Here is an 18585-nt window from a genome sequence, read left to right as displayed (position 1 = left end):
TTTTAGATCTTAGTCTTTTATTTTTTTAACCAGATGAAGGATCTTAAGCTATCATAGAAACAAGCTGAGAAACGTGAGTAGCAGTATGTCTCTGTGTCTGCAGAGAACTACCAGAGAAACACTTATTTTCAATGCAAAACTGCTTCATTTATTGTTATTATTATAATTATTTTAATCAGTGGGTCAGTTTCAGAGAGGATCAGAACTCTGCCGATAATTCAGCTTCGGGTAAAAGAAACCCCTTGAACAATGAACACTAAATAAATCCTAACCAGGAGAAGCTGACTGCAATAATAGCAAAGGTTGTAAAGACAACAACACCCACGATCCCATGCTACTTCACGATCATTATCAAACTCCATCTTTTGTTATGGATTTGACTGAGAGAACCCTAGTAGAAGAAAAGGACATGCTGTGCATTTAAAAAATTGAAGAAAAGTGTTCAGTGTCCAACTGGTGTGAAGACTTAAATCTTATTTAAAAGGTCAAAAGCTGCATATGCAACAGTTTTTCGACATTTAAACGTGTGACTAATGAAAATTACTGCTGTAAAATGTTAATGAAAGCTGCAATTGTTAACACTATCTCTCAATGGCACTGCTATAAAAAGCTTAATTGTAACAATTTTAACATTTGTTCTTCTTTTCCTACAATTTCCCAAAGTGACATTACAGTATGTAGAATGTTGCAGTATGGGACAATAAAAAAACAGGCAATTCTGGTCTCTTTGATCGACTGGCTGATACTCTCCCTAAAATCAGTTATCTAAAGCACTTATCCCTGCACTGTAGATAATAATATGATCCACCTCTGACCCCCTGCTCATGTGTCTTACACAGATGTAACCAAGCGACAGCCGTCATCATGGCATCAGTCGCAGATACAGACTGTCTCCGAGCAGAACATATATAACAGGAGAGGAACCATGACAGCGTTCATAAAAAAGCACTTTGTCTGCAGAGCCAGTTCCTTAGGGGCAATTGTAAACTAACCTTAATATAAAACACAACAACTGACTCTCACACAGTATGTAATCCAATCACATGAGCCTTAATTTACAGGTCGCTTCAAGTCACACTGACTTTTTCCCTTTCTACACTGATACTGAGGTCAAGAGTGTTTTGGTGCCTTATCAATCCAGACTTATCTTTTATTAAAGGTCGACTAGATTATTCACATGAGAATAAAGTGAAGGCTTGCACTGATAAAAAACATACCAAATATTTGCACAAAATGTAGATTATCAGGTACTTTTCTTTCAGAAAATTGTCAAAGACTTATTGTAAGTCGCTTTGGACAAAAGCGTCTGCTAAATGACATGTAATGTAATGTAATGTAAAGTAAAAAGACAAAACACCAAACTTGTTTCTTCATCTCAACAGTATTATTTACTGGAGACCAAATGTGTAACATCAGTATAAGTGAGCTTCATTGCCTTGACAACACTGCCCCTCTCTGTATGAACACACATATTACATGTCCTAACCTTTTTGATGTTAATTTAATTTACAGTGAGGATAAGTCCCAGCTGCAGTCTATTTATCAGCTTTATCAACTTAATTATTATATTATTCAAGTTCAAACCAATCTGGACTCTAATTAAAGATAAATCAACTTGATTTATAACAGCAGTTCCTTACTAATTCCACCTACTTGTTTTACAGAAAGTCAGTGAAGATTAATTTACTGTTTACATTTTTTATTTTGAAAAGCAAACGTTTTCTGGCAATTAATTCATATTTGAAAACACGAATGCATCCTGCTGCCCCCAAACATGATGCACCTCATACAACTGTAGACCATGCATTTGTGTTAAAAACAGTCTGGACAGTTTTAGTGTCATAGGTCATCTAATTGTAGATTCAAAATATTGGCTGTTCAGAAATTAAATAAAAATACCCAGTTATGGTAACTTAACATATTGTTTATTCCCTGCAGGGTTGTCACCTGTTTTACCATTTTTATAATTTAATAATTTAAAATCTTCAGTTTCCTGTTACATTATATTTCTGTCTATAAAAGTCTTTAACATTCTTAAATAAAAAAGAACCGGCAATTGTGTCCATTTTACAGTCCAGTACTGGTAAAACAAAGGATGAGAAAAAATGCACTTTGAGGATATCTGTTATCTTTGGGCAGAAACCATCAATTTTTTGAATAATATATAATATATTCCCATTTTTCCATTCAATTTATGGATACTGTATAATATTTCCATTTTGATGCAATTTATACTTATACTTCAATACAGGGGGAATCATACTTTTTACCTTACTACATTAATCAGTTACTTGAATGGGGTTTACCTGTTAATAAATGTGCAATTACGATAATCCAATATTGTAATAATCTGCATGTAATTTTTTAAAAATTGAATGGAACTATTCTGCACAAAAGGTGCTATTGATACATTAAGTGTATCAATGTGTGTCAATGATACATTAAGTGTATCAAAAGCCAATAAGGGACTAAAGAATGATAATTATTTAATAAAAAAATATTAACAACTGCTAATGCAATACAATTCATAAGGTATTAAATTGCCTAAACGCATAATTTAGTTATGTATAAGTGATAAAACATGTATATTTTGGTCACAGTATTTCAGCACTTAACTGTATTTTTACTGCAGGGCTTTTATTTGTAAGGTAACATATTCACACTGTGGTACTGATCAGGCTATTTTTTATTAATGCAGACATGTGAATACCTATCACGGCTCAGTTCCACACCTTAATTCATATTTGTAATATTGCAAGATATCTTGACATTCACACACACGCAGCATTGAAATATATCGATGGGCGTCAATTTTACAGCCCTATCATGTGAGCCGCTGCAGATCATATGACTGCCTTTATCTATACATGACTGAGCCTGAACGGAGCTTGAGGTTCGTAGGGTTCGCGGTTCATTAGGGCACTCTCTCAGACCCAGGACACAATAGACGCAATTTGAGTGGTGAGTCCTTGTCTGTTTTTCCATAAACGATTTGTAGCTGCTGTGGATTTAATGTCAGGGCTCAAGGCGCAGCTGAACATGTTTTTAATGATTATTTCTGAGAGGAATGTGTCTAGTTAATTTGCATTTATCAAATAAGGATTGGACATTTGTCCCATTTTGTGTTTGTCTTGGGAGTCGCCACACTTTCCATTTTCCTCATTTTATCGGTGCTAAACACGGTCACATGATGATCGTAGTACATTATTATACACGCAACACACGTCCGCTACGCTTGTCATTGCGCTGTGATCATAGCGGTGATTCGCGTCTACACTCAGTATTACGGTATAACGCTAAACAAATACGGAAGAGCTTAACCCAGGACCAGATTACCCTTAATCGTGTGGTATTGCGCGGTTGTCTGTTAAAATATGTCTTTTCGTAATATTTCCAAAGAGGCACTGGCTGGATCCCTCACACTTGGAGTTGTTTTAATCGCCGGTTATTTTCTTGGTAAGATGTTCAAGTCTTTACATTTCTAACATCGCTATGACACTAATGTAACCTGGCGGTAGGGAATATGGTGAATTAAACCAGCAGAGGGCAGTGTCTATGATCAATGTAGTGATTTTTATGACAAAAAAAAAAAAAAACTTATCCGTGACCATTTATATTTTTCTCCGTGCAGCATATAAGAAATGTTGACTTAAAACTGCTAAAATATCTTTACAGTCACTGGCTTTGTTAGCCCATATTGCACCTGTTCTGAACTCACTTATTGCCTTTCAAGATAAGATAAAATAGACTTTATTGTCATTGTACTGACACCTATACAACGAAATTGGGAATGACACAACTGAAGATGCATGAAGGATGAACAATAAACAGATAAAAACGAGACGAATCCGGTAAATAAATAAAATAAAAAAAAACACTTAAGACGAACAAGTATGGCTGATGTCATAATAACTTAATAAAATAAGAAAGATGAGGCAGTAAGTATATTGCATGTAGAGTTTAGGTATTGAACTACGAGTATAAATGCAGAAGGCAAGGTACTTAGTTTGAGCACAGACTCTACAGTACTTATTATTAAAGATAATTATTATTCACCATCTCATTTTTTATAAAGTTGTTTCAGTGTTTATTTTTAATCACCAGTTACAGTTATGTTACATTGCTCTGTTGCTGGGAAAAAAACAATTGAAACCTTTCTGCAGTTTTACTTTATTTTATTTTCTATTTTGAAATCTTGAATATTCCTGTGTGCTTTGCTGTACTGTTTGCTTGACAGTATGTTCTGTATAAGCTGATGGATACCTGATTTCCCTTGGGATAAATAAATATGTATCTAGCATTTACGGTTTTTTTTTTTAAAGTCACATAACGTTTTAAATGGCCTCAAAGCTCTGGATGGAAATCTAGAACCGATTTGACTTTAAAAGTGCAGCAGTTGACAGTGCAGATCTAAGCTTGTATGTCTGGACAGAGGGGAAACACCTTTTATCTACAAATCAGACAGAGAAAACAGTGAATTGACCAATGACTATTCTCCCTTCAGTTTTGTCCACGTGACATTGACATGCTACCATTATTTTTGGTGTTCTTTATACTCTTTAATTCAGGAATTATCTTAATTAGGAAGAGGTAACAATGCAAAAGTGCTGCAATGTGGATCTTGACTTGACTTGGCTGACCCAAATCTGATAATATTATACATCAGTTAAGCTTTAAATCCTGTGCATTACCAGATGGATGGAAGAACGTAAGCAAATGTATTAAAATTGTGCTTATTATTAGTTGAACTAAAAAGATTTGCATTCTAATTCCATTTTTCACTTCATAGTGTGTTGTATTTTCTTTGGTTACTGCCTCAAGTTTACAGAGTTAATTAAACAAAGGGCTGCCCAGTACAAAGTCCAGGGCCAAGTTCAAAAACAAACTTTAATCTTATTTATCAGGTAAAAAGTTGTAGCAGGATAGTTCAGGTCTACGCAGGGCAGTTTCTAGGATTTGAGGACTCGACTCTTAGCCCAGACCTTAGTCAAAGAGTTGGGATGAAAACACTGAATTCCTCAAATTTAGAATTCAAAGTGTACATTAACAATAAACAAATTCATCAGTTTGAACATAAAATATAATCTGTCTTTGTATAGTTTTCAAATATATGTCACAAAGGATTAGCATATTTCCCATTATGTCCGAACCTTTTTAGAATTTGGTTTGTATTTAAATTCAAAGCACAAAAAAATATTCCAATGTGTATTTATTCATTTACATTGTGAATTTAAAAGAATGTTCAGCTATAGGGGTCCTAAATTGAGTATCACTGGTCTAGATTGATTAATTGTATCGATTCCCTGCATTTCCCTGTCAAGCTATATTGTCTTACAATTTCCAGTCTTCATTTCTTTATCTGGATCTGTTGCTGCTGGTGCAATAATTGCATTTGCCCACTGAGATCATAAGTTTTATCGAGTCTAAATCAAATAACTACTGTACATCCACTGGGCTTCCTGAAAGATGTATAAGCTGGATGGTAGGTCGAATGGCATCATCATGCTCTTAAGATCCTTATAATTGTTTCATGTCTTATGTTTGTCCCTCAGGGAAAAGAAAATCTCCCAGGATGAGCATCTCCAAAAGTCACGGCAAGGGAAAAGACAACCCACTGATGCAATACGTCCTCAGTCACTCAATGAGGGAGCATCCGGCCCTGAAAAAGCTCCGACTAGTAAGCACATCTTGGTATCCGGAATACAGATGTGCTCTGGCACAATTAAGCGCTCTATGTAATAGTATGTAATCATGTTTCACAGTGTAATTTGTGAAACTAATGCAACTGGTTTCCGCTCATTGCTTTCAGAGGACAATGGAAGAGTCCATGAGCATCATGATGGTTGCCTGTGAGCAGGCGCAGTTCATGGCCAATCTGGCAAAACTAATTAAAGCCAAGAAAGCATTGGAGATTGGTAAGAACTGCATCACATCCAGTCTCTGAAACATGTTCATCTGTCATTATTGAGATTCAACAATCATTACCCTGTTCAGACACAGGTGCCTTTACATGACCAAAAGCCAAGAAATCAAGTTTCTTGGAGAAATCAATTTTCACAGTTTTTTGCAAATTGAGTTTATTGACATAGAGGCAATTCGAAGTGCTTTACATAGGCCAAGAAAAGCATTAGAATTACGCTCAAAAACAAGAACCAACTCAGAAATGCCCCATTGCTACATACTACATATGACTTCAAAAAGGTAGAATAAATTGTGTATTTATTTATCCAATCAGAAATATTTATCAGGATTCCTTTGTGTAATGGGTACATTATTTTCAATTTGCCAAATTTGCCTAATTTATTGACCATCTCATGACCTCATATTTGTTCATTATTCTTGTTTTTTTTGTTTACGGTTGGTGTCATGTGAAAAAATGTTCATAAATAAATAGTTAGAAAAAAAAGAACCAATAACAACATCAGTTTGTATAGACTAAAATACAGATTTTTCTGTGGTTAAATAATTGTACTGTACATACTGTGGTAACAGGGTTAGTCTAAAATCCGCTTTAGCGTGAAGCAGGTCATGAATTGATTTCTCACCGACTTGACAGTTAGAGATTAAGCTCTGTGGTGAGAGACTGCACAGATGATTTATAGGTAAGCTAGTAAAATGTTCAGCGATAGAAAATGATCAGACTTAAGAAGTTAATCAGTGTCAGTTTTAGTCTGACTTTGAAGTCTGGTGTAGTTAGTGTCAATAATTTTGCCCCTCTATTGTCATCTATCATACTGATTTACTTGCCTCTCATTGCAGGAGTATACACAGGCTATAACACACTGAACATTGCACTGGCTTTGCCTGATGATGGAGTTATGGTGGCATGTGATATCAGTGAAACCTACACCAACATTGGCAAACCTTTCTGGAAAGAGGTACCAGTCATATGTTTTAGTATTTTTCAAAACACTATATTATAATGGGGTTCTGTATATGTTATGTAACACTGCTGTATTATTCCCATAACGCAAAGTGCTAATCAGAGGATTTTTCTGCACCCCAGGTAATAGACGTCCTGCAGCTCTGTTTGACGCACGTCTGTGCATCTGCATGTGCAGCAGATTTAGTGTCTGTCAGTCTTTTAGCGTGATAAAAGACGACTACAGGACCAGTCTGCCAAGTCTTTTAATAATCATAAAACGAATCATCTCTGAAATGATTTGCAGCAACTCCGCCTTCAATGTTTATCCGGATTGGTCACAGTTAATAAATGCAGACTTCCACTTCCTTAGCAATGATTCCAAGCACACTGCATTTTTAATAACTGCTCATTATTGGATAATGGTAAATCTTACCATGCTTGTTTATATGCATTCTTGTATTCATGAGCAATTGGAACATTCAGCTGTATCAACGCTGATATCAACATTTTATCTTGACTTATCCAGAATATAGGAAAACTACGTTATTGTAAACTGGATAAACCAACTCAAAAATATTATCATGCATGTAAATACACTTACAAAAGACATCCTGGTATACTGCAATATACCGTTTCTCTTCTGTCAGACAATTGATCTGCTGCTTTTACTTTTGACAATACCACTGTTTCTTCTCGCTTACAGGCTGGAGTCGATCAAAAAATTGATCTCCGCTTACAGCCAGCAGTGAAAACTCTAGGTACAGTAATACATCTCTTAACTTACTGTTTTAACAGGAGATATTCAATTTTGTGATGCAAAAGTTGTTAAGGTCATTCTAGAGGGCAAAAACACGTGGTAGAATTAGTACTGTATTTTAATATATATATATATATATATATATATATATATATAATGTGTAACTTTATAACTCTACTTCACTAGATTTTAGGGAGAATTATTGTACTTTTTACTCCACCACATTTAGCAGCCAGCTTTAGTGACAAGATTTAACATGAAAAAATATGATTACTTTAAAATGATTACACGTTTATAAATTAAACCACATAAAAGTAGTTAAAATTAACCCTACTCGGAGAACAGTAAAATGCTGGTTTATGGTAATTTTAAAAAAAATTATACATGAAGTGAAAAAAAAATGTACATTGTACATTGTTCTTGCTTTAATTAACATGTAGCACAACAACCAGGTCCAATTTAGCGAGCAGCTGCGTGTTAGCCAAACCCAATGAGCTAAACTAGATGCTAAGTAACGCGGCTGATTTTACCCGCATATATGACATAGAAAGCAACCTGAAGATAACGTTAGCAAAGATAATGGAAGTTAGCGGCTTAATTACCTGTATTCCTATTGTTCTGTTTGCTGTTCCTCTATTTATTCTCCTCAACAAAGGTGTTTCAGCATTTTAGCCGTTTAGCTAACTTTCTAAAGTTTTCCCTACATGCGTCAAACGCTGAACGGCGGCGTGACAGTGATGACGTTTGATGACGTCAGGTGCGTAAGTCATTTGAAACACGTGGCTTTTTCTTCTCCTAAAGTTTCTATATCGTCACACCGTTAAAATAATCGCCTAAGCCATTTTTTGTCAAAATTGTTGTTGTTTTTTGCCTAAATCATCTCTTCATGACGCCGGCCACCTATGGTAAAATCGCCTACGTCCTCAGTTGACCAGATCATGTGATTTTACCCCTTTAAGATATAATGGCCTATGTCAAGTGTGTGACTTAAGCAGATTTATTATGCCTAAATCAAAATAAAATGTGACTTAGGCAATTTTTTTAACATGCCTTTGTGACTTAAGCAAGATATGGTAATACTTTATTTTGAAGGTGTCTACATAAGAGTGACATGAGCGTGTCATAAACAAGACATGGGATGAGTCATGAACAATAATGACACTTTGAAGTAACATTAATGCTCATGATACTTGTCATGTCATGTTTCTGACAGGCTTGTGTGACTCTTATGTAGACACCTTCAAAATAAAGTGTTACCATATCTTGCTTAAGTCACAAAGGCATGTTCAAAAAATTGCCTAAGTAATTTATTTCTCTTAAGTTACATAATTTACACACAGTGTTATTACTATGCCAATAGCCATCCTTTGTTACATCATAATAATGTATTTATCTGTATAATAAAGTATTTATCTAAATAGAAAAATAGTTTTATTTACTATATATAAATAGTAAATAAAACTACTCTTACCAGCTGGGTTTGTTTATAGTTTTTTAATAAGCAAAGATATTTCTCTCAGAATTTTTTTGCACAATTTCAGATACACATAATTAGCCAAAATGATATATTATTTGCTGTAATGGGTAATTTTGAAATATTTTGAAGTGACAAATGGTTATGGAATATCTTTGGAAAAAATGTAAAAGTAAAAAACAAAAGGGGTAGGACTTGACAAGTGGTGAAAAATATATTTGGGCTGCTACATTTCTGCAGAAAATGGTATTTGCTTGATTTTGATTCTATTTTATTTTATTATATATTTTTTAATTATTATAAATATTTTGTTTGTCCCTAACATGTTCAAATAAAGAAAGATTAATCAATCTAAAACACTATTTTCACTTTGATAGCTATTAGTCTTAGAGAATACTGTTAACCAGAAGTAGATTTTGGGTGACAGATGAATTACACCGTGATGATGTTAAATATAACCTGAGGTATGATTTAACTCTCTCTTTCAGATGATCTCCTGACAGATGGCCAGGCTGAAACATTCGACTTTGTCTTCATTGACGCAGACAAAGTAAACTATGACAACTACTATGAAAAGTCTCTGCAACTGCTGAGGAAAGGAGGCGTCATCGCTGTCGACAATGTAGGGGCCTCAACCAAGACAGTTATTTAAGTTTTTTCATTAAGAGAAGAGTCAAACAAGTAATCTTCTAAACTCGTTTTTCCTTCTGGTTCTGCAGGTGCTGTGGGGTGGAAAAGTGTTGGATCCAAGCCCTGACGACCCAGACACTGTGGCCATCGACAGGCTGAACAAGAAGCTGCACAAAGATACTCGAATCAGCCTGAGCATGCTCACAGTGGGAGATGGGCTGACATTAGCTATCAAATTATAGGACAGATAACAAATAAGTGCAGTGGTTTAAAAGCTTTGGAAAATAACTCTGGGATATTGTATGTAAAGTTTTGTGAACTATTGGATATATGATCTGAAACATCGGAAATTATAGATTGCTGTATCGCTGCTGCAAGTAATTTAAGTGCCAGTTTTATAACCTCAGAATCTGTAACTTAATCATTTTACAGTTTCAAGAAAAAGTGCAGTCTTCTAGTTAAAACGATTTAATAAAAAATTAACTTCACATGCCATTTGTTTTTGTGGTGCATCATTATTTACCAACTTAATTTGACTCTATTCACCATGCTGTTTGATTATGTATTGTTGTCAAAAACAGGAGAGGACGAAGGTTGATTTCAGGACTTTATTGCAAAGGTTAGACACAAGCCAACACACAAACTGCTTCTTGATTAGTGTCACAGTCCTCGGAAATGGGAAGAAAAGTGGATGATTCACTCAGATATTCTTTCACTCATGTCACACTGAGGGAAAAAAAATAATTTTGAAGCAGGTATTTAAGGTTGCTGAGGTCTCAAACTCATCACACAGCACAATTAAGCCTCTCTAGAAAGATAAGTGAAGAGCAGCCACTAGATTGGCTTCGATCTTGATAAGCATATTTTGTTGGAGTAAACCTTCCAACAGGTGGAACATTACTACTAATATACAAATAAAATGTGCAAATAAAACAAAGGAGGAAAAGCTTAAATAAAGATATATTCTACTGTGCAAATTAACAGCTCAGGTTTACATTCTACATTATCACACTTCAGCAAAAAAAAGCAAGGTTTTTCTTTTTTGAAACCATTCCTGGACATGGTGCACCCAGAGGAGGGGTTTTCTTACAACTAGTGAGGATCAATTGGCAGAAGGAGTAACTGAGAAGTACATGTGATTGTAACATGACTAGTTATTGTAACCACAATAAAAGGAAGCTGGTGGAAAGGTTTCCATTTTAACAGTGCTTGAGAACTGGGATTTTCTTTTCTATTTTGGCTTCATCTCTTTAAAATATCTGTTGCTGACCAGACAGGTTTGCTCAGGATCAGATTCAGCTGATCTCTCTCTTCTTCTTCTTATGAAATGGCAGAGCAGATCCTCATGCCTCCAGCTCCAGGCCCAAACCAAGTTTGTGACCACCAGCATTGATGTTCTTCCCATCCACCAGTGCAGAGAGGACTAGTTTCATACCTGAAACACAAAAATTAAATACATATATGGTTTAAGATAGAGAAAAATAGGTCCATGTGTTTATAATTGTATATTAGACAAGAGATGGTTCTTACCAGGCCGGAGAGTCTGGGAGTATCCAATTCCTACCAAGCTGGCATTATTCACCTTAGCCTGGAGAAAAAGCATCAAATTATTTAAAAAAAAATAGGGAATGTATATACAGCAAGGCAACTCAGACTTCCATTTCTTGCTTTTTAAATTATCATTTGATACACTGTGTTTGTTTAACATTGAAGTAAGCAGAAGCTAGAATTACTATTTGAATGCTTCCACTAATCACTCACATCTGTCCAGACCATAGACTGTACATAAAGTTGGACAGCCTGACAGCTCCCCATAAGTGAAGCCAAGACATATCTGCCGCCCCCTGGTGGCTGGCTGCAGTATAGGTCATGAACCCCACCCCTACATATTAGCAGGATGCAACATGAGCCCAACTAACAACTCAAAGAACACATTGAATACATTTTCCCCCAAAAAGTTTTCAGTAATTTTTTCTAGTTCCTATCACACTGATGTACGTTCAAGCGAAGTTTTGTTTTTAAATAGTTTTATACTGCTTCATTTTTGCATCCTGATAGATATTTGTGGGAAGTTTCATTATAATTAGTGTATGAATTCAAGAGTTATGTTGAAAACTGTTCAAAACCAGCCTGTCAAAGGATTTTTAAAAATCTTCACAGACACCAATCCCTTGTTGCTTGGCTCAGGGCCTAACTTCCAACAAATTTTCACAGAACTGTGAACACATTTTTTAAACACCCTGCTGACAAACATGCGTCAAACATAATGTCCTCGGGAGAAGAAAAAAGGACACAAAAAGACACTTACTGATATGGAGGCACTGGAATCTAACTGGTATTTGGCACCAATTCCGAAACGAGTGCCGTTGCTGCCTGCTGTCCAGGCAAGATTCACAGCAGTCTCCAGGTTGTCATTTACCTTCTGGTAAATGGATCCACCAAACTCTGAACCATCATTTCTGAGGATAGAAAACAGCAAAAAAATGAGCATAATCATGTTAGCATTCTTCAAGTTCCTCATCACACTTTGAATACTTGTTTTTCCAAAACGTACATATTGGTGTGGAGCTGGAAGTCTCCGGTCTTGTAACCAACTGAAAAGTTACTCTGGGACATCTTAGATTTGGCCGAGTCAAAGGTCATCTGGTAGCCAGCCAGCCAGCCCTCGTAGCCGGCCACTGCTGCTCCATGGATTGTAGGTCCAGCGAAATCTAAATCTACATCAACACCAACATTAAGGTATTCCCTTTTGTAAGCCGTCTTGACCTTGCCACTCTTCTTGCTGTAAAAAAGGGAATAAAAAGTGAAGAAATTAAACTAGAAAGGTGTTCTTTATTCTATCACTGCACATCATGATTTTAAGATTAACATAAACTGTAGCTCACCCAGTGTTAGGCGAAAATGTAGTGTCAAAGGTAAGTTTCAGCCCCTTGGTGATCTGAAGAAGATCATTCCATCAGTCATACTTAATTTAGAGGTGTTGCATTAGTGGGATGATCAACATCAAAGCAGAGTTTTCAGTTTACCTGATCCTCGACACAAATTTCAGTTCCAAGTGTGTTTTCTGTGGTCCACTTCTCTGTGAAGGTCAGCCCGTACTCAGCCCACTTGTACTTGGTTTCAAGGGTTCCGGTGACCTTGCTGGTGTCCACGTTGGATGAGCCGGAAGTTTTAAACTCCTAAAGTGACCAAAAGAGAAAATGAATTCTACCTGGAAACAGTACGGCAGGATGGAGTAGTTCATCCACTACACTATACTACAATTTTAGAGAATAAATACAGTAAAGGTTGGATACTAATAAACTCTTATACAACCCTGAATCCAAAATAGTTGCCCAGTAACACTGTCTAAAACATAAATAAAAACAGAAAGCAAACTAATCATTTTTAACACATATTCAATTGAAAATTGTACAAAGACAATATATTTTGTATTCAAACTAATGTATTTTAGATACTTTTTTGTAAATACACTCTGAAAAAAATCTGAATTTCATGTATTCTGTTCTATTTGCGTTTTACACAGCGTCCCACAGTTCAGAATCATGGTTGTATTAGCCGATATTAATTTTTTAAAATAAATACATAACATGAACCAACAATTTTGATAATGATCGTTTTAAACTGGTTAATTAAAGAATTGTGAGCATAACATGTACTAAACAGGACTTTTCAGTGCTGTCTGATAAACAAACTATATTTCAATATAAGTATAAAACACTAGTTGGTGTTTTGGTACTGCACATTCTTGATCATTTTCAGTCAACATATATGTTAAAAATGTTCTAAAATCTGGGATAACCTAAAATAAGCTGATAATACCTGCATGAACAACTGTATATATATATATATAGTAACAGCTGAACTCACCACTCCACTTGAAGACTTTGTCTTAACATCGAGCTTAACCAGGCCAAAACCTGCAAGGACAAAGACAGTGAAGAACTACTTGCTGGGCTTAGTGATGCATTTCAAACAGCCGACCTGTCCTCTGAGGATCAATAAATACACACTTAAAAAACTGCCTTTTATCTTGCTTCCAGTTACCATATCCCTTATTGAAGATGTCCTTTGCTGATTTTCCAAGGTCTGCATATGTTGGAGGGACTGCCATTTTGCCTGTCACAAAAGGGGCATTTCAGAGAGTGTAGATGGTAAAGAAGAACCATAAATGTAGTGAATTATTGATACTGAACATGTGAACATAAAAGTCAGAAAAGTATGCATTGTAAACTGAAAAAAGTCAGACATTGTAACAATGAAAAACAATCACTGCTGTGATTACCAATAAGGATGCTGGGGTATCTTCTTGGTATCTTTTTAAAGAATTTGTGCATTATAGCCAACATGTTACATGAGGGATTTTTTTATTGTAGAATTTAAAAAAAAACATCTCTTGTGTCGGATTTAGTGGCATCTAGGGATGAGGTTGCAGATAGCAACCAATTGACGACACCTCAGCGGCCTTCAGGTAACTTAAAAACATCAAAAGTCCCGTTCTAGAGCCAGTGTTTAGTTTGTCCGCTCTGCACTACTGTAGAAAAATGGCGGTGCAACATGCTGGACTCCATGAAAGAAGACCCACTCCCTATGTACATATGGAGAGCTCATTCTAAACTAATGAAAAATGTTTATTAGATTTAGGTGACTATAGGCTAATGAACACCTAAATATGAACGTCTTATTTCAAATCTGCCAATAGATCCCATCAAAAATCCAACACACTGTATCTTTAAGACTTTGTGGTATTTTGTAGGCAGATTCAACAGTTTTTAGACTTAAAATTGACAGCTTTTGGGCCAAAAATAATAATAAAGGAGACTATTTCCCTATGAGAAATGTATTCCTTGTAAAGTGGAGAAGGTTTTTAAACAGAATTTAGATCTCCTTGTTAGGTAATAATTAAACAGCAAAAATATTAACAAAATAAATTAGATGAGAAGTATAATTGTAACTATAAATTAAATATTATTTGGGCGAAGACAACGAGGAGCTTGAACATTTTTCTAAAATATTGTCTACAGCATTGACTACAATTAATGATTTTGTTTAAGCATGACATATCTTATTTTTTATATCTTATAGTTATAAAGTGTTGTCGCTTGCCTGCCGTTTGTATCGTCAGACACCTGCACCACTTGACTCAGACTCTCCATTACTCCTTGATTCTGCTGTCACGTCTCCTCGCTGTCAAGGTTAGACCGCAGACTTCAAACGGTCTGCTTACAGTAACTAGGAGCACGATAGCTGGAGGTAACGTAAGGTCTAACGGTGTGGCAGCTAACCTGGATAACACCATGTAATGTGTGTCTTTTTCTCTACCATAACCGGTATAATTCTGCATGAATATGATTAATAAAGCAGCCGTCTGTGGAGGAACATTTGGGAGATAAAGTGAAACAATGCTGACAGAAATTAGAGGGATTTTCAGTGAATTCAATACTCAGTTGAGGACTGCTCATTCGTAATTTTAACTATTCAAAAAGTGAATTGTCAGAAATATTCCTCTGTTACTTAAGCCTGCTTCGGTTTTATGAAGGAGTTTGAACACATGAGGGTGGTAGGGGGCGTTTTCTAGCTAGCAAATGGGACGTTTGATAATCATCTTGCCGACATTTCAAACAAACTAAACTCGAGCAACCGAAGGAATTCCTCGGTGTTTTACTTACCGAGTATTACTGTTGTCGAGGATGTTGTTGTCAAATTGTGAGGGAGGAAAAGCGGCAGAAAAAGCGACAGGGGCCGGTGTAGGACGATATGGAGGAGACACCGCAACAAACACCCTCCTGACCTCGGCGCCCGCAGGACCCAAAATATAGCTGTTTATTTTAGTGCCTGTCTGAAATCGAAACGAGATGTTTATTTCGTAACTTTCCACCAGTCAGTTAAGATGGTGGTTTGACAGCAACAAACGTAGTTATTGTTATTTGCAAAATAAAAAATTTTCAATGCCAAGTGTGTGTTACAAGCACACAGGCAAGATTAAGACCGCTTTATCACTATGGTAACGTAACGGTTTTAACAGATTTTTTTCCTTCCATTTTTATGTTTTATTTTGTTAATCAATTAATTGAATCAATTTATTGGGGGGGAGGGGGGGGATTAAATAAAGATACAAAATTATTTAAAAAAAATAAATAATTTAAAAACAATAATATACAAATAAAAAAGTACATACATATTAAGCAAATAAATATAAACATTAACATTAACAATAACATATTCAGTGGCTTCAGAGGAAGCAGTTTCATAATTTTCATATTACTGAGATTTACGGAAGAAGATTAGGGTGACAAAAGAAAAAAATATTTGAGTTCTGACTTTAAAGATTTTACTGATTACCATGAACAAACAAAAAGTGGCAATAATGTCCATCTCAGTGTTTATAAAAAATGTTTTAATCATTTTTAATTTTTTGCTATGGTTGCCTTCATTTTGATACCTTGAAAAATTGTTTTCTAGCATTTAATATAACATTCTAAGGAAATGCAGCAAGTTTTCAGGAGTTTCTTGATGTAAGGGACTCCCAGTGTTATCTTATTAGGGCCCAAGCAGGCAACGACCTGCAACTGTAACTATGTACATTTACTCAAGTACTGGACTTAAAGTAAAATTTTGAGGTACTTTTATGTACATTTTATGTAACTTTATACTTCTACTCCACTACATTTTGAGACATATATTGTACGTTTTACTCCTCTACATTTAGCTGACAGCTTTAGTTACTTTTCAGGTCAAGATTTAAAATGAAAAACATGAGAAATTTAAAATTATTACCCATTTTTATAAATTAAACCACTTAAAAGTTTTTTTGACTTTTTTTTGTTACTTTTTTTGACTTTTTTTTTTTTTTTGACTTTTTTAAACTTTTTTTAAAAAACTTTTTAAAACTTTTTTTTTTTTTACTTTTTTAAACTTTTTTATTTATTTATTTGTATTTTATTTTTTTCCTGCGCAATGCACATGCGCGGCCCCGCTGTGCTTCTGCGCATGCGTGGCCCTGCTGTGCTGCGCACAGAAAGGCGCAGAAAGGCCACGCATGCGCAGAAACGCAGAAGGGCCGCGCATGCGCATTACGCAGAAAAAAAAATGATTCAAAAAATTAACTAAAAAAAATAAGTCAAAAAAAAAAAGTCAAAAAAAGTTACAAAAAAAATAGTAAAGAAGTAAAAAGGACAGTGGTGTATTCATATCCTTTACTTCAGTAAAAGTACTAATACCACACTGTGAAATGACTCCACTCCACTCATTTTAATTACCTAATAAACTTTTAAGTGGGTTAATTTATAAAAATGGGTAATAATTTTAAATTTATCATGCTTTTCATTTTAAATCTTGACCTGAAAAGTAACTAAAGCTGTCAGTTAAATGTAGAGGAGTAAAATGTACAATATATGTCTCAAAATGTAGTGGAGTAGAAGTGTGAAGTTACATAAAATGTACATAAAAGTACCTCAAATTTTTACTTTAAGTCCAGTACTTGAGTAAATGTACATAGTTACTTTCCACCATTGCTACCTGCCTCCTCTAACTTAAGTTAAGAATCCTCCTTCAGACACTGTATGAGGATTAAAGGGATAGTTTGTGCATTATTATACAAAACTTGGTACAATTATTGTCAATGCCCTCCTGAGGATAACCCTTTAAGGTTTTATTGATCTGCCCCTAGGTGGCACTGTGGTGGCAGTCTAATTTCATATTTGGTACCGTGGCCACACTATAACACTTAAGGCAATGAAATTCATAGGGGTTGTATAGACTGGCCCCTGTAACGCACACACCCCGACGGCAGCATGCCCCGACACGCGTGTACTGCGAGAGCCCGTTCAGTACTGCTTGCAGTCCTAGTTTATTAATTATAATTTCACATTTTTTGCCAGGGTTCCACCTGATGTTTATTTGAATTTTAACACAGTTTATTGTATAAAAAACTGTAAAAACCAACATCATCAAAGTTTAAACGTTATGTCAGTCCTTGAACGAATCATAGGTTCCATAAGTTTCCATTAGAAAAAGTATCCAAGACGAAGCTTAAAATTGTGATATTTCTGTTAAAATAAAATTTAGTCTATATTTAGTTTCAAGCGTTGCTAAAAATAAACAGTTTGGAATAATCTGTTAAAAATATTCAATTCAAAGCTTTATATTGGCTAAAATGTACAGTAAACATTAGCTTTTGATAAACTGATCTACACTGCACCGGCCCATTTATAGTGCATATTCATTATGGGGTTGTTTGGTGATAGGAGGAAAGAAAGCTAAGAAACTGGTTTGATTTCAGCTCTTTAATGGAAATGACTGAACGAGACATGAAACGAGCAATGTGGCTTTGCAAGAGCATGTGAACACAACAGCTTCATTTCTTCGATGAAAGGATGTGTCAACTCCATTATGAATTACAATGTTTCTAACATGATGTAATGATCACATCAATTACAACGTCCCTCTTACTACAATGGCAAGTTTCTCTCAATGAAATGTAGAGGCCAATCTGAAATCAACATCACACTTAAAGAGCACATTGTGTTTCAAATAAATACATAGTTAAGAGCAACTGTAAACATATTTCTCCATGTGCATGTTGCTATAACACTGTATATGAAATATAAAAATACCTATTGACTGTTACAAAATGAAATAAATTAATATAAACATACATACAAATTTAAGGATTCTTCACTACAGATTAATGTCATATGATTATGAGCTTTTACACTGTATGATTACTGAAAAAAAGCACTATACAACTATCCAACAGTAAACATAAAATATTTGGGACATTTCTACACAGAGAAACCTATTATAACACTCAAGGTAATTGGCAATTGGAATTTCAATTAAGACAGCTGGAAATAAATC

General features: G+C 35.2%; 2 protein-coding genes and 1 long non-coding RNA gene across 5 annotated transcripts in view; 1 reads left to right on the top strand and 2 right to left on the bottom strand.

The window, feature by feature from the left end:
- LOC131959361 (uncharacterized) overlaps positions 1-8342 on the bottom strand; it is a 113956-nt gene extending 105614 nt beyond the window's left edge. The window contains exon 1 of the long non-coding RNA XR_009389443.1: positions 8225-8342. This is a non-coding gene — a long non-coding RNA (uncharacterized LOC131959361). The remainder of the gene's footprint in view (positions 1-8224) is intronic.
- Positions 2828-10214, top strand: LOC131959358 (catechol O-methyltransferase domain-containing protein 1-like). Of its 2 annotated transcripts, none has more exons than XM_059324544.1 (7): positions 2828-2961; positions 5553-5677; positions 5810-5915; positions 6760-6878; positions 7569-7623; positions 9585-9718; positions 9816-10214. In XM_059324544.1, the coding sequence occupies exons 2-7, from the start codon at positions 5573-5575 to the stop codon at positions 9966-9968; spliced, it is 672 nt and encodes a 223-aa protein (XP_059180527.1). In that variant the 5' UTR covers positions 2828-2961; positions 5553-5572; the 3' UTR covers positions 9969-10214. The 2 variants fall into 2 exon arrangements, with proteins under 2 accessions (XP_059180527.1, XP_059180526.1); XM_059324543.1 differs by lacking the exon at positions 2828-2961 and adding an exon at positions 3304-3456.
- A 304-nt stretch (positions 10215-10518) lies between these two features.
- Positions 10519-15538, bottom strand: LOC131959359 (voltage-dependent anion-selective channel protein 2-like). Of its 2 annotated transcripts, XM_059324545.1 has the most exons (9): positions 15396-15538; positions 13774-13845; positions 13597-13646; positions 12753-12905; positions 12612-12664; positions 12281-12508; positions 12035-12185; positions 11257-11314; positions 10519-11161 (listed from the first exon to the last, which is right to left on the bottom strand). In XM_059324545.1, the coding sequence occupies exons 2-9, from the start codon at positions 13838-13840 to the stop codon at positions 11070-11072; spliced, it is 852 nt and encodes a 283-aa protein (XP_059180528.1). In that variant the 5' UTR covers positions 13841-13845; positions 15396-15538; the 3' UTR covers positions 10519-11069. The 2 variants fall into 2 exon arrangements, with proteins under 2 accessions (XP_059180528.1, XP_059180529.1); XM_059324546.1 differs by lacking the exon at positions 15396-15538 and having other exon boundaries at positions 13740-13821.
- Positions 15539-18585: the final 3047 nt, after the last annotated feature.

The sequence above is a fragment of the Centropristis striata genome, chromosome 21, assembly GCF_030273125.1.
Source record: "Centropristis striata isolate RG_2023a ecotype Rhode Island chromosome 21, C.striata_1.0, whole genome shotgun sequence".
Taxonomy (NCBI): Eukaryota; Metazoa; Chordata; class Actinopteri; order Perciformes; family Serranidae; genus Centropristis; species Centropristis striata.
Note: the sequence above shows the minus strand (reverse complement) of the source record. Positions and strands in the feature narration are given on the sequence as shown.

Excerpts from the sequence above, each read along its gene's own strand:
- LOC131959358 (XM_059324543.1), top strand. The coding sequence starts at position 3,375 with ATGTCTTTTCGTAATATTTCCAAAGAGGCACTGGCTGGATCCCTCACA. Across the intron at positions 5,916-6,759 it reads CAAGAAAGCATTGGAGATTG|GAGTATACACAGGCTATAAC; the intron begins GTAAGAACTGCA and ends CTCTCATTGCAG. Across the intron at positions 7,624-9,584 it reads GCCAGCAGTGAAAACTCTAG|ATGATCTCCTGACAGATGGC; the intron begins GTACAGTAATAC and ends TCTCTCTTTCAG.
- LOC131959359 (XM_059324546.1), bottom strand. The coding sequence starts at position 13,821 with ATGCAGACCTTGGAAAATCAGCAAAGGACATCTTCAATAAGGGATATG. Across the intron at positions 12,186-12,280 it reads TTCCAGCTCCACACCAATAT|AAATGATGGTTCAGAGTTTG; the intron begins GTACGTTTTGGA and ends TTCTATCCTCAG. Across the intron at positions 11,162-11,256 it reads CTCCCAGACTCTCCGGCCTG|GTATGAAACTAGTCCTCTCT; the intron begins GTAAGAACCATC and ends TTTGTGTTTCAG.